At 54.9% G+C, this 15,425-nt stretch overlaps 1 protein-coding gene across 7 annotated transcripts; it reads left to right on the top strand.

Annotated features, from left to right (window-relative positions):
* The first annotated feature begins 9,654 nt into the window (after positions 1-9,654).
* Ache (acetylcholinesterase (Yt blood group)) lies at positions 9,655-15,237 on the top strand. 7 transcript variants are annotated; one of them, XM_077106078.1, is made up of 5 exons: positions 9,655-9,723; positions 11,274-12,363; positions 12,719-13,203; positions 13,905-14,074; positions 14,181-15,006. In XM_077106078.1, exons 2-5 carry the CDS (start codon positions 11,296-11,298, stop codon positions 14,306-14,308), a joined length of 1,851 nt encoding a protein of 616 aa, XP_076962193.1. In that variant the 5' UTR covers positions 9,655-9,723; positions 11,274-11,295; the 3' UTR covers positions 14,309-15,006. The 7 variants fall into 7 exon arrangements, with proteins under 7 accessions (XP_076962193.1, XP_076962192.1, XP_076962191.1 ...); XM_077106077.1 differs by having other exon boundaries at positions 9,658-9,723; positions 10,803-12,363; XM_077106076.1 differs by having other exon boundaries at positions 9,660-9,723; positions 11,271-12,363.
* The last annotated feature ends 188 nt before the right edge of the window (positions 15,238-15,425 follow it).

The raw sequence follows: 15,425 nt of genomic DNA on the forward strand, positions 1-15,425 counted from the left end.
ATGAAGGCCACTGTTATAAAGGAACAAGAACAAGACTGACACTTCCCCAGGCTCTCTGGCTTCCTGTCTCTCCCCCCTGATTTCTCCCTCCCACATACATTCTCACCATTGTGATGCCATCTGACCTGAGGTTGTCACCATAACTGAGCTGATGTGCTAGCACTGATGCCCTTGAACCTCCAAAAATGTGAGCTAAATAAACCTCTTTTCTCTATATATTACCCAGCCTCAGGTATTTTGTTACTTTGAAATATTCTATTGTTTCTTATTTATTCCATTGATTAATACAGTCCCTGCTAATTGCTAAATGCCATGTACTGTGTTTCACTGAGTGCCAGGAACTGTGTTAAGGGTGCATTCCTACTCACAGAGGCCCCTGGACATGATAATAATAATTATTATTATCATTATTATTATCATCAGCCTCATCGTACAGATGAGGAAACAAAAGAGAAATTAAGAGGCTTCCCCAGGCCACACACCTTAGGCAAGTGGCGGAGGTCGGTGAGAATGGACAGTCTTCAGCTCAAGTCCATGTCTTGGGGGCCATGCTTTGCTGCTCTTCTTCAGAAGAGACCTTGGGAAACTTAAGTTTTATATTTGGGGGTAAGGTAGTCATTTAAAGAATTAAACATAGATGTTTTACTAATGAATAAAAGACACAGAACAACTCCCAACTTCATCTACAGTGCTGGGTGGTGAGAAGAGCCAGGATTTAGAACTCCAGCTCAGCCACTCGGGAGCTGGGAGGCCTTGGGCAAAATGGTGAGCGTCTCTGAGCAACAGCTTGTTTAAATGGGTGCTCCCTCTGGAACCAAGGAAATGCAAGAAGTCATTTCAGTCCGATGCCAGACTCATAATGTCAAGATGTCATATGTAAACATCCAACAAGAGTATCACAAACTATGTGCTCAACAAACGGTCAAATATTTATTTTTTTTAAAAAAGTAGTGAAGACATTATGAAATTTGACAACGTGAAAATCATATGTGTTGTTATTTGAGAGGAAAAAAATTAGAAAGGTATGTATACTGATTTTCTCACCTTTCACTGCTAGAGACCCATTAATATCACTTAAAGCTGATTAAACAAGCAATAAATGTATTAAAATATTTGACTGTACAAAGGAAAGATAATTAAACCGGATACAGAGGAGGGGAGGGACCTGGAAAAAGAAAAATATATTGACCACATTATTTCTCAAAAAAAGAAATCAACAGAAGAAACAGAGTCAAGCCTGTAATAGAAATCATACTTATTGTAACAGAAACCACTCATAACAAACTTGAGATATTCCATATTATCAGAAAAAAATAACAAAGGTTGGGGGCTGGAGCTGGGACATAGCAGTAGAGCGCTCACCTAGCATATGCAAGAGGCTGGGTTCTATCCTCAGCACCACATAAAAATAAATTTAAAAAATAAAGGTATTGTATCCAACTACAACTAAAAAAGTATTTAAAAAATACACAAAGGAAAGCATAGACCACATAATGAGAGTATTTTTAAGTTATAAAATAAAAAGCATTAAAAAAGAGAAAAATAGCTGTCATATAAATAAAAGAATAAATTAAGCTCACTTTGTTTTTGTTTTTTTTTTTTTTTTTGGTACCAGGGAATGAATTCAGGGGCATTCAATCACTGAGCCACAGCCCCGACCCTTTTTTGTATTTTATTTAGAGACAGGGTCTCATGAGTTGCTTAGGACCTCGCTAAATTGCTGAGGCTGGCTTTGAACTCGTGATCCTCCCCCTCAGCTTCCCGAGCCACTGGAATTACAAACGCATGCCATGGTGCCCAGTGAGCTTACTTATTTTTATAAAAGACTTTAGGCTAGGCACAGTGGCAGTGACTGTGATCCCAGAGACTCAGGAGGCTGAGGCAGGAGGATAACAAGTTTGAGGAGAGCCTTGGCCACTTACGAGACCTTGTCTCAAAATAAAAAATAAAAAGGCCTGGGGATATGACTCAGTGGTAGAGTGCCCTTGGGTCCAGTCCTCAGTACCACAAATAATAATAATGGTAATAGTACATACATACGTACATACGTAAGACTTTAGGGGCAGGGAGCAGTGATACAGTCATGTAATCCTAGCAACTCAGAAGGCTGAGGCAGGAGGATTACAAGTTCAAGGCCAGCCTCCACAGCTCAGGCCCCAAGCTTGAGGAAATCGCAGAGGCCCTGGCTCAGCTTGGGAATCCTGGTGCCTGCTCACCCTCGTTACACTGGGGCACCTCTCACCCCAGTCCAGGATGGCTAACAGCTCTGACGTGCTAGGTCCCCCTCTGAGGCCATAGAGGAAGAGAGAAATGGAGAGAGAGAGACAGACAGACTGACCGATAGAGGATGGCGGGAGAGTTAGGAAGGAGGGAGGAAGGGTACCCAGGAAGCACGGGAGACCCACACAGGGACCCCCACAGTCCTCATTTTAGAAAGGAGGGGCTGGGAGAGCCTGAGAGACCCTGGGAGGTAATTTTCTGAAGTCACAGACACAAGGGGAGGTGGCTCCAAAGCATTCCAGTTTCAAGGTCAGAGTTCTCACCCAAAGTCTGGGAGTCCCTCTCACTGACCAGCTGAAAAACTGAACAAACAAGGCATCATAGTCTACAGGTAATGTCCCTGGACATCACTGTTCATTTTCCACCTGTCAAGTTGCAGTGGTGACAGGGCCTGCCCTCGGGGAAGGTCTGAGGGAGGAGGAAGTGAACAGTGTCCAGGGAGCGCCTGGCTCAGAAGCCCCAGGTCCCCGGACCTAACACTAGATCTAGACTACTCACCAAGCCCACCCTGGTGTCCCTGATGTCACAGACATTCACCTAGAGGCTCCAGCTGGCCACGGGATGGCTGGCCACAACACCTACCTTGCAGTGAGTCTGCACTGTCCCCAGGGCCAGGCGTGGGGGATCCCAGACAGGTCCTCCCACTTCTATGCCAACCCTGTATCTACTACCCAGTGTCCTGGAACCACAGCCAGGGTCATCTAAGGAACATGTGCTTCCGGCCTGGCTCTCACTTGGCCAACTGATACAATTTACAGAGCTTTCTGGGTGTCAAAGTGTGATAGCTCCTAGTGGTACCTCGCCAGCTGTTCCCAAGAAGTCATCCTAGACGCATCGCTGACATGTAAACAGAAACCGCATCAGGGCTGGCTGGGGCCTGTGGGAGGTGGGCCAGCGGGCCAGGGATGGGCCAGGGCTGGAGTCCATAGGGAGTTCCTGGAGGATTCCAACACCAAGAAGACCAGTGGCAACCCAGAGTTCAACTAAACTACATGCCCCGCCCCACCCCCACCCCCACCACCCCCGCCGTGAGAACTATTAAATAAAGCTCACGGGCTATATGAAGCCGGAGACCACAAGTTCAAGTCCAGTCTGGGAAACTTAGTGAGACCTTGTTTCAGAATAAAAAATAAAAAGGGCTGGGGATGGAGCTCTGTGGTAAAGGGTCCCTGGGTTCAATCCTCAGTACTGGGAAGAAGAAAACAAAAAAGGTCCAACGGTAGTCATCAATCCTAAGCTCAAGGGTATGAAAACCCCACACCTCCTGCCACCTTCAGCTGGAAAAGGAGCTTGAACAAGCAAAACAATGTTTTGGGTTGCTTTGCTTTGTTTTTTAGGTAGTAAGGATTGAACCCAGAGGTACTTTACCACTGAGGCACACCACAGCCCTCTTTGTTTTTTTATCTTCAGACAGGGTTTCACTAAGTTCCTGAGGATGGCTTCAAATTTGTGATCCTCCTGCCTCAGCCTCCTGATCTGCTGGGATTATAGGCCTATGTCACTGTGCCTGGCCGCAGAAAGACCTTTGATGAATTGCATAGGCAATAATGTAAACTGTAGTTTAGCAATAATAGCTAATAAATTTATGAAAATTATAAAAAATTATAAAATTATAAAAAGTAAGACTGGGCAGAGACAAGTTTTAAAAATGTATAGAATGCTTAAAAGTAGCAAAAGAGAGAAAGGTTGAGCTGGGGATGTGGCTCAAGCGGTAGCGTGCTCGTCTAGCATGCATGCAGTTCGATCCGCAGCACCACATACAAACAAAGATGTTGTTTTCGGCCGAAAACTAAAAAATAAATATTAAAATTCTCTCTCTCTCTCTTTAAAAAAAAAAAAAAGAGAGAGAGAGAGAAAGGCACAAACGAGTGGATGAGCCCAAAGGAGGAACCATCCTATCCCATGTGAAATGATATGACTTGTATCAGGTTTGAATTTGTGGGCGTGTGATGCTGGGGATGGAACCCAGGGTCTCACACAAGCTAAGCAAGCACTCCACCACTGAGCTGTATGGCCCTAGCCCTGAATTTTGGGACAAGCTGAAGTAGGGGAGACAGGAAAGGGTGGGCAGAGGGAGGAATGTCCCTTGTGTGGCCTCGGGCTCCCCACCCTGCTGAACAATAACCCTACTATGTCAGAGAATTACCTCCCCAGCAGCCAACCAGCCCTAGGCAGGGCAGCCTGGAGCATTCTCTGCCTGAGCCAACCCATCTGCACTGGGGATGGTGGAAGGAGCCGACTCATGGCCCAGGGCCACTCTAAGACCCTGTGACTGCCCTCACCCCTCCTCAATACCTTTGTGGGTCTCTGCTCTGGATGCTCCTCCTCTGGGAGCCCCACTGGTCCCAAACAGCACCCTCAGTGGACAGAAATACTGTAAACAGGTTAGTTACAAAATACCTGGCACTGTCGCAGGAGAACCAGTGTGTCCTGGAGACATCACCAGTGGGGAAGGTGGCCACAGGTCATAGAAATGCCGGAGGCAGAGGAGTAGGGGGGATTCATGAGTGCTTCTCATTCCTGCACTGACAGAGGCAAAGGAAGGTGTCATGGGATTTGGCAGACAACAGCTGTTCCTCCTTCTTCCTAATACTAGAACATCCAAATTTCAGATAAGTACACAGTTATCAGAATGAGGACTACCTCTCGGAACCTCCTTCACAGCCGTTACGACCTTAGAATCACGATCTGGCCAGCAGATGTAAAAATCAAGTGCTATGTGTAGTCACCAGGAAATGTCTGTAAAAGGAGAGAAGAAGTCTTTCTTCAAACCTTCCTCCTTCCTTCCGGCTGGAATGCAGATGTAATGGCTGATGCTCTAGCAGACATCTTACATCAAGCAGTGGAAGTCAGGGCCAAAGATGGTGAAGCTAACAAGACATTGTGTAAAAAAACCTGGTCCCTGGTATCGACAACACTGAGCCTGTCCTGCATGGCTAACTTCTGGCTCTCTTTTATGTAAGAGAAAAATACTGTCCCCTTATGTTTTGCTTACGCCATTATTATTTGGGTTTCTGTCTCACACAGCTGAACTGAATCTTTACCAATAAATGGAGATGAGAATACTTTTTGTTAGCAGAGGTGGGACAAGGACTGTAAGAGAAAGGGGGAGGGGTTCCCTGAACTAACAGAACTGAGGACAGAAGCCTGGTTGATTCCGGGATAAACAGAAGTTGTGAAAGAGGACATTCCTGCAGAGACAGGTGGAGGGTAGGGGCCCCTGAGACTCCCGGGAGGGGCAACGTTGGGCCGTGTGGGTAAGTTGCTGTAGTCGGAGGCAGGCCAAGTCCCTGTGTTGACAAAAGGCTGGGGAGAGACTCAAGCTAGGAAGTATTGTTCTGGAAAATTCTGTCCATGTTTTCGCTTGTTTTGTTCAGGGCAGGTTATAAGTGCTTTATGCTTTTTAACGTGGAGGAAGCTTGGTGGTATGGATGAGGCTATTTGACACTTCTACAAAGAAGCGAGTTAAGACTCTCATAAAATAGGAACATGGCCTTACACATAGATGTCATTCTTATCCAAGTCCAGCTTCCTGTCGGGGCACAGTGGTGCATGCCTGTAATCCCAGCAGCTCGGGAGGCTGAGGCAGGAGAATTGCAAGTTAAAGCCAGCCTCAGCAATGGTGACATGCTGAGCAACTCAGTGAGACCCTGTCTCTAAATGAAATACAAAAAAAAGGGCTGGGGATGTGGCTCAGTGGTTAAGCGGCCCTGGAGTCAATCCCCGGCACCAAAAGAAAAAAGAAATTTAGCTTCTTCACTGCAAGAAGATTCACTCTCTGAACTTTTCTTTCAGTCTCTTCACTTTCACCATCAAACACCAGAAGGTTTCCCACTGCCACTGCTGGAACACTCACTTGAACCATCTTGACCTACCTGGCAGATCTTGGGTCCCTGGCTACAAGTCAGATATTTTCGGATGATACTTCACTTTCCTGGGCTCCAGAGGCTTGTGTACCATTCCGCTGAGACTGCACTGAAATGGTTTCAGAATCCGTGACACCAGGGACACTTAAAGGACAGGCTTCAAATGTGACATCATCTAGGCCCAGGATAGATGACAACCTGGCGTCTAAAATGTTGAGAGTTGTTTCAATCTGTTGGATCCAAAGAGAAAGATCTGCTGGTTTCTCCTCACAAACAGAAGAAAAACCAAAGTGCACCACAAACTGATTTAGAAATGCCACCAATCTATTCTGTTGAACAGGTGGCACCTTGGTCACATCTATGCCTGAACCCATGAATGGAAGCCTGTCTCATCTCCCTACCGGGTGGGGGACCCAGAGCCCACCCACTGCCTCTCAGGCCTTCCTACTGGAAGGAGCAGCTTCTCCCCTCTCTTTGCTTGGCCCCTCTATCCACCTTTTATGACCAAGGGCAAATCCACATCCACCCGAAGTCCTCATTACTTTCTAGACCACCCTCTTCCTGCTGAGCCATACAGCCTGTGGCTCCTGGAAAGGTCAGTATTAGACTAACCCTGGGGCCATACAGTCCAACATAACTCTTCATGTGGCCTCAGACCACCTTCCTAGGACCTCACTGAGGATTTGCTAAGAATGTTGATTTAAGAACCCTACCCAACACCCAAGGTACCAGCCCCTGGGCACAGCTCCTGTGATGCTGATCTATTCTCAAATTCAGTTGATTGTTCTAGGAAAACTGAGGGTCATACAAGAAGCATGACTCTCCAGAGTCTCACTGCCGGTGAGCAGAGCACTGGGCAAGCACCCAGGAGTCAGGACCTCCACTCCAGGGCTGCTTCCAATGCATGTGAGGATCACCCAACACCAGCAACTTTTATCCTTAAACTTCTGGAAATGGGGGGATCCCTGCAAAATTAAAAACCCTCTGAGATGAGCGCAGCATCCTCATGGTGTCCCCATCCTCCAACTGGTAAGACAAACCATAAGCTAAAGTCACCCTGGTGGCCCTGGGCCCATCTCCAGGAGCACAGCAGGGCTCCCTGAAGACTCACACACTCACCCCACTGGACTTTCCATTCAGGAACAAGACGCCTTCCTCAAATCCCAACCTATTCTCTACAGGGGGGACATTACCTGTTCCTCCATCTTGGCTGCCTGGGCAGCACTGGCTCTGCACTCCCCCAGCCTGGCACTGGGGGAACATGCTGATGTGAGCCACGGCACCCACTTCCTGTCCCTAAGAACTAAGAGAACTTCATCTCCATTTCTCTTTCTCTCCTGCTCACTGACCTCCCTCAATTTCTGAGAAGACAACTAAGTTCTGACCGGCTTCAGAACGCTCCACGACCCACCCCTTCCCCACTGGTTCCCCACAGGGACTGTCCCGCGACAAGCAGGTGCTGCCTCCACCCCGCACACACCTGGGCACAGTTCCCTTGGGCTGAAACCACTGTCTCAACCCAGTTGCCTCAGCCGGGGATTCCGGCCCACACTGGCTGCCTTTTCCTTGACTGGGCAGCAGCAGGCTCAACACTGCCCTCTCCCAGAACCTGTCCAGTCCCTTCACTTGCTAAGTCACCTAAGCTATCATTATTTGGTGATAACACTGGATGATAAATTGTCCCTACCCTCCCAGTCTGCACCGCAAAACCTGGCAGAGGCTTTAAAGTGCCTGAAGAATGGAGCCCGAGCTGGCACGGTGGCATATGCCTATAATCTCAGGTGCTGTGGAGGCTGAAGCAGGAGGATCTCAAGTTTGAGGCCATCATGGGCAATTCACTGAAATCCTAAATCAAAATGAAAAGGACCAGGACTATAGCTCAGTGGTAGAGCCGGGGTGCGAAGCCCTGGGTTCCGTCACCTACACTGCATTAATAAATGAATGAATGAACTAAATCAGAGACCCAAGAGAGATGGTGAGAAGTTGTCCCCCGCCCCCTGCCCGGTCCTAGACTCCGGGACCCGAAAGGCTGCCTTTGGCGCCATCTGGCGGCCAGGGCTGCGGAGCTGAGAGCAGACCCCGCGCAGGTATCCCGCGCGGCCTGCGGGGGCGGGTTCCCGCGAGCCCGGGGGAGGGTGTTGGGTACGGTCCAGCTTGGAGAGCCAGCTCCGCGTGGCCCAGGAAAGGCTCGACTCTGGATTCAGGCGGACCCGCCACTCTCCGCGAGCCCATGAGACCTGGTGCCTTCGTTCCCAGTTGGTGGCGGACGCAGACCAGGGATGCTGTGGGACGCAGGGCAGCCAGAGAAAGCATGTGCGTGCGCGTCCCCCGCCCCACGCAGCGCCCCACACCGCCGCACGCGCGCGCGCACGCATGCCCCGACGCTCGCCCACGCCGGCCGGTCTCCCACGCCACGGCCCGGGAGCTCCCCGGCCAACGGCCCCGGATAGGCAGGCCCTGGCACTCGGCGAACTCGCGTGGGCACAGTGCCGCGTCCCGTTTCCACCGACACCTCGGACGCGGGGACCCCGCCGCGCCAGCACCTCTCTCATGGATGACCCCATGGAGGGAGGGGCGCGGGGGTCTGTGCGGCTCAGGCCCGCTGGAGCAGGCTGGGGGCGCCCAGGCCAGGCCGCTCCCACCTGCTGGCCGCGGCGACCAATGAAAACTTGGCCTGGTGATGTCATGCCCCTGCCGGACCTTGGTGACGAAAGTCCGAGGTCACCCATCTGGGGACCAGCGCAAGCCCACCCGCGGGGGTTCCGGAAGTTTCCACTGCTGCAGCGGAGTACAACCTCGCCCAGCAACCTTGAGCGTGTCACCACATTGGCCTTCCTTCAGGGGTGTCCCCGTGTCACCTCTTTCTTCCCTGAGGGTCTCCTTTCCCCGTGGGAGAACCCCTGATTTCCATCAAGATCCTGTGTTCCCGTCTTCATTCCCACAGGTGTCCCCTCATCCCCAGGAGTGCCCCGTGTCACCTTTTCTCCACCAGTGCCACCCTGAAGGGGTCCCCAGTCACACTTTCACGTGTCGCTCCTCCCATGCCACCCCTGGCTGTGTCGGGGACAGAGAGGCTCATTTATTCAACCCCTCGTCCTAGCAATAACTTCCGAGCCTGCGCCGAGGCTGTCAGTGTGTGGGTCCGTTTGTGAAAGTCGGTTTATCTCTGTCAATACAGGGGACTGTCGCCTGCGTGTGTGTCTATCTCCGCAGGCTTCTGTCCGTCTGTTTGTCACGTGGGTGTCTGCTCCGCCGCTGCGGGTCTTCAGGTCGCGCCTGTCACGGCATGTCTGTCCGTCTGTGGGCGACTGTCACTGGAGTGCGTCTGGGCCCCCCGGGTCCACGAGTCTTGGCTCAGAGGGAGGGAGAAGGAGGGGAGGTGGCAGCCCAGGGCAGCGGGGAGGGGCGGGGGCGGAGACAGTGGGCGGGGGCGGGGGCGGGCGGGGGCGCCGTGCGGCCCGGAGGGGTGTGTGCGGGGGGCCGGAGGCGGCGGCTGCCAGAGTCGGCTCAGCCTGCGCCGGGGAACATCGGCCGCCTCCTGCTCCCGGCGCGGCCTGGCCCGGCTCGGCCGCCTCAGGTGAGTCTCCCGCCCCGCCCGGGACCCTCCCCCAGCCGGCGGCCACTCGGCGTGCCGGGGACCGTGCGCCACCGGAGCGATCTAGGCCTCCAAACCTGGCGCCCACCGCGCCCCCGGGCCTGCCCAGCGGCGTCCCCCGCCGCCCCGCACTCCTGGGTAACTCTTCCCTCGCCGCCGCACACTTACCGAAGCCCGCTGGGCCGTCCACTGCCTCTCCAGAGGTTAGAATTCCTGCGGGATCCCCGAGCGCCCCTTCCCCGCTAGCCCCAAGTCTGAGACCACTAGAAGATGCTCCCTGTTGGGGGCGGACCCCAAACTGCGCAGGTTCCTGGCGCCCTCCTGGATGCCCCTATACCCAGAGTGGAGCGACCCCAGAGTCCCTGCGCAGAGCCCAGCCCAGGCCCCCTCCGAGGCCTGGGACCCCCTCCCGCGGAGACTCCGTCTCTATTTTGGGGGAAGGGGACGCTCAGCGGAAGCCCCGAGTTATAATTAGCCCCACTCGGGTTTCCTAGTTAATCTCCAACACCACCACCAACCCCAGCTCTGGGAGACAGGGCTGGATGAGGGGTGACCGCCGAAGAGGGGGGAGTTCCGACCCGGGGAATTTTGATCCCTTGGCTGGAGATGCCGGAATCGCAGCAGCTGCTACCCCAAAATAGCGCCCCCGCCCTTGCGGCCGGGGATCTCCGGACCTCCGGGAACACAGGCGTCCCGGCTCGCCCTTCAGGCCCCTGTGTGATACCCGCGAGCTCCCAGGCCCCCACCCCAAGTTCCCGGCTCCCGGGCTCGGGGCGGAGAGCGCATCCTCTTCTCGGTCTCTACTGCCCCTCGCCGGCAACAGCGTGTACTGCAACGCAGGACGGATAGGGTCTTGCATCCTGGGGTCCAGGGCCCACGAGCCTGTTCGCTGGGAGTAGGCAAGGCTGGGTTTTGCTGATGGGAACCGACGGGTACCAGCGCGCGATGCCAGACAGCAGATGGGGCGAGGCAGTGTAGGGCAGGATGTGGAGTAGGCAGGATTTGGGGTGCTCCAGGATCTGTAGCTCCCACACCTTGAATGTCCAAACCACTTCCCCTAGGGCCAAGGCGCTGGCCAACCCAGGAGAGACTAGGGCTGTGCCTTTAGGCCGCGCAAGTTCCCCCAGCTGGAACCGCCCGTCAGTGAGGGCCCCACCCCTGTCCTGTGGCCTGTGCGTGGACTGCGGCCTCTGGTGCCCGCATTGCAAGCACCCTGCCCAGCCCAAGCCACAGAGCCAGAGGAAGGTGAGGGCGGTGGACCCCACGGGGCCCTGGAGGGTATGCATTGGCAGATCTTCTCTCTGTTACCTGCATTTGTCTGGGTGTGTGTGTCTGCCTGCTCTGTCCCCTCTTGCCTGTCTATGTCCTTGTCTCTGCCTGTCTCCTTCCCTCCCTTTATTTTTCTCCTCCTCTTGCCAACCTGCCCCACCTCCTCTGCAGCGGAGAGATAATCCTTGGGCAAGATTGTTACCTAATCTCCTTCCTCCTGGCGGCCTGCAGCCTTTACCCTTTGCCTTTCTTTCTCCCAGCAGACAACAGCCTGCCCTGGCAGCCATGAGGCCCCCGTGGTGTCCCCTGCACACGCCCTCCCTAGCTTCCCCACTCCTTTTCCTCCTCCTCTCTCTCCTGGGAGGAGGGGCCGGGGCTGAGGGCCGAGAGGACCCAGAACTGCTGGTAACTGTCCGTGGGGGCCGGCTGCGGGGCATCCACCTAAAGGCCCCTGGGGGCCCCGTCTCTGCTTTCCTGGGCATCCCCTTTGCCGAGCCACCTGTGGGGCCCCGCCGCTTTCTACCACCTGAGCCCAAGCGGCCCTGGACAGGGGTGCTGGACGCTACGACCTTCCAGAGTGTCTGCTACCAATATGTGGACACCCTGTACCCTGGATTTGAGGGCTCCGAGATGTGGAACCCCAACCGTGAGCTAAGCGAGGACTGCCTCTACCTCAACGTGTGGACACCATACCCCCGGCCTGCATCCCCCACCCCTGTCCTTGTCTGGATCTATGGTGGTGGCTTCTACAGTGGGGCTTCCTCCTTGGACGTGTATGATGGCCGCTTTCTGGCACAGGTTGAGGGGACTGTGCTGGTGTCCATGAACTACCGAGTGGGAGCCTTTGGCTTCTTAGCTCTGCCAGGGAGCCGAGAGGCCCCAGGCAATGTGGGTCTGCTGGATCAGAGGCTAGCACTGCAGTGGGTGCAAGAGAATGTGGCAGCCTTTGGGGGTGACCCAACGTCGGTGACTCTGTTTGGGGAGAGTGCAGGCGCCGCCTCAGTGGGCATGCACCTGCTGTCCCCACCCAGCAGGAGCCTCTTTCATAGGGCTGTGCTGCAGAGCGGTGCACCCAATGGACCCTGGGCCACTGTGGGCATGGGGGAGGCCCGCCGCAGGGCTACACTGCTGGCCCGCCTCGTTGGCTGTCCCCCGGGTGGTTCTGGTGGCAATGACACAGAGCTAGTAGCCTGCCTGCGGACACGGCCAGCTCAAGACCTGGTAGACCAGGAGTGGCACGTGCTGCCTCAGGAAAGTATCTTCCGCTTTTCCTTCGTGCCTGTGGTGGACGGAGACTTCCTCAGTGACACGCCTGAGGCCCTCATCAATGCTGGAGATTTCCACGGCCTGCAGGTGACTAGTGGCTGTCAGGGGTGGATTGGGTTCCTCTGGGTCTCACCCACCCTGCCCCTGCCCTGCCCCCCAGGGAGCTGGGGATGTGGGCTCCTCCAGACCCACTCTCAGAGGTCCAGGCTTCCGGCCCGTGGCTATCCCCTCCCCCTGAGGGCTCAGATCCAAGGGTGGTCAGCAGGGTGGAGAGGACAGGAACTGTGGGTGCATTTCCTTTTTTTCTCAGTCCCTTCCCCAATCTCACTCTTCCTCCGTGGTTCTGGGTCTATAACTGTTCATCTCTCTGGCTCTTTGTTTGTCTGTTTCTTTCCACCTGTCTGTCTATGCCCCTTCCCTCCATCCTGTCCTCCACCCCCAGGTGCTGGTGGGTGTGGTGAAGGATGAGGGCTCCTATTTTCTGGTTTATGGGGCCCCAGGCTTCAGCAAAGACAACGAATCTCTCATCAGTCGGGCCCAGTTCCTGGCTGGGGTGCGGGTCGGGGTCCCCCAGGTGAGTGACCTGGCGGCCGAGGCTGTGGTCCTGCATTACACAGACTGGCTGCACCCCGAGGACCCGGAGCGCCTGAGGGAAGCCATGAGTGCCGTGGTGGGTGACCACAATGTCGTGTGCCCTGCGGCTCAGCTAGCTGGGCGACTGGCAGCCCAGGGGGCCCGAGTCTATGCCTACATCTTTGAACACCGTGCCTCCACGCTCTCCTGGCCCCTCTGGATGGGGGTGCCCCATGGCTACGAGATTGAGTTCATCTTTGGGCTTCCCCTGGACCCCTCACTGAACTACACTGTCCAGGAAAGAATCTTTGCCCAGCGGTTGATGAGATACTGGACCAACTTTGCCCGCACAGGGTCAGCAGCGCTGGGAAAGGGAGGGTCTCTGGGGGTTAGGGGAACAGAGGGAGCACATAGAGGAAAGGCAGGTGAGGAGAGCAAACTTTCACAAAGGAAATGAGGGGGAAGAGTGGGGAAGACAAAGAAGACCTAGAGAAGGCAGGCAGGATGGGGCCTCCTTCAGAGGAAGGCAAGACAAGAGTTAGATGATCAAGGCCAAGACAAAGGAGTTAGGAGAGTTAGGAGTGGAATGTAGAGCTGGATTAAATTGGACCAACAGTGATTTTCTCCCTCTCCCTCTTTCACACACACATACACTCACAAACGTCGTGCGCGCACAAACACCAGTTTGTCTTAAGAAGAGGGCAACAAATCTGGCATCAAAGCCAAGGTGATATTTGTAGAGACAGGACAGCATCTGGTTACACAATAAGGGCTCAATAAATCCTAGCATTTTTTTTTTTAATGGGAAAAGACAAAGAGCAGAAAAACTGAGGGAAAGGGACAAAAGAGACGTAATGCAGGAGGAAAGGGGGACACTGGAGAAGGAAAGGGTTGGAGCTGGGGTGGAAGGGAGGAATGGTGGCCCCCAAGAGGTTAAAGAGAGCCCAGGGTCAGTAAGGGAATGCTTCCCGCCCCCCCTCCCCCGTCCCCATCTTCATTCCTCATCTGGGAGCCACAAGCCTGAATGGGACTGAGCCTTCCCTTTCCTTCCGCAGGGACCCCAATGACCCGCGCAACACCAAGGGCCCGCAGTGGCCACCATACACTGCAGGTGCGCAGCAGTACGTGAGCCTCAATCTTCGGCCGCTGGAGGTGCGGCGGGGGCTGCGCGCCCAGGCCTGCGCCTTCTGGAACAGATTTCTACCCAAATTGCTCAGCGCCACTGGTACGCAGGGGCCAGCGGGCAGGGGCTGGGAACAGGGGAGAGAAAGGGGTCGCAAAGAGAAGGGAGTGGGAGCCGGCTGGGTATAACCCCTTTCTTCTCCCCCCAGCCTCGGAGGCTCCCTGCACCTGCCCAGGCCCTGCCCATGGGGAGGCTGCCCCGAGGCCCAGGCCCGGCCTCTCCCTGTCCCTCCTCCTTCTCCTCCACCTCCACCTCTCCCGGCTTCAGCGGCTGTGACCACGGCCTCTTCCCCCTCCGGCCATGAGGGGCCCCTCCTCTTATGCATGGTCGGACCGCGGGGAAAGGCCCTTCTCAGGGACCCAGCGCCCCCTCCCTCCTCAAACCGAGAGACACAAACTGGAAAGTCTCAGGGGCCCACACGCCTTTGTTTACGTGGAAATGAAAAAGTCATATATATATTTTATATATATAATTATCCTTTGGAGCTTGAGCCTGATGTTAGGGGCAGAGGGAAGACCCGGGGTTGGATAACACCCCCACCCCCTCCAGCGGGGCTATAACCGTCAACCATTTCTGTCTCTCCTCTTTTCCCCACCAACCCGTGGATCCTCCCCACTCTGATCCTGTGTGTCCCTCCGGTCTTCTGGTCGTTTCCTCCTCCTCTCCTTTCTACCATATTCCTCTGGCCCCGCCTCCACCTTCATCCTCCCTCTACTGTCTTTCCTGATTCTCCTGATCCTCGTTCCACCATCCCACGTGGCCTCCTACATTCCCCGTGTGCCCCCCCCCCCACGCCCTGCGCTCACGCCCCTCCTCCATGTCCGTTCCCCAATCTTCTCGATGTTGTCCTCCCACCACTTGCCGGGTGCCCTGGCCGCAGACACGCTGGACGAAGCAGAGCGCCAGTGGAAGGCCGAGTTCCACCTCTGGAGCTCCTACATGGTGCACTGGAAGAACCAGTTCGACCATTACAGCAAGCAGGATCGCTGCTCAGACCTGTGACTCCGGCGAGACCCCACGTCCCTCCGTCCCCCTCGCTGTATATATTATTTATTAAAGGGCTGGGATATAACAGACCAGCCCCTGCCCACCCGACCCCGAATCCCCCCGGGGTTCCCCCTCCTCTGCATGTCTCGGGCCGAGCTCCCTCCCCCGCGGTGCCTTCGCCCCTCTGGGCTGCCAATAAACTGTTACAGCCACCGGAATTTGCGAGATTGGGGAGCCGGGGTCGGGGCAGAACGCCAGGATCACCGGGGCCGACTTGGTAGAGGAGTGGGGGACTGGAAGATGCCTAACTCGCCAGCTCCGTAGCGCGCTGCCTACGGCGCCTGCGCTTAGGGCCCCACCCCCGTCCCGCCGAATCTCGCGCCTGCGCAGTGAGACTGGCGGATCG

Source organism: Callospermophilus lateralis, chromosome 19, assembly GCF_048772815.1.
Source record: "Callospermophilus lateralis isolate mCalLat2 chromosome 19, mCalLat2.hap1, whole genome shotgun sequence".
Classification (NCBI taxonomy): Eukaryota; Metazoa; Chordata; class Mammalia; order Rodentia; family Sciuridae; genus Callospermophilus; species Callospermophilus lateralis.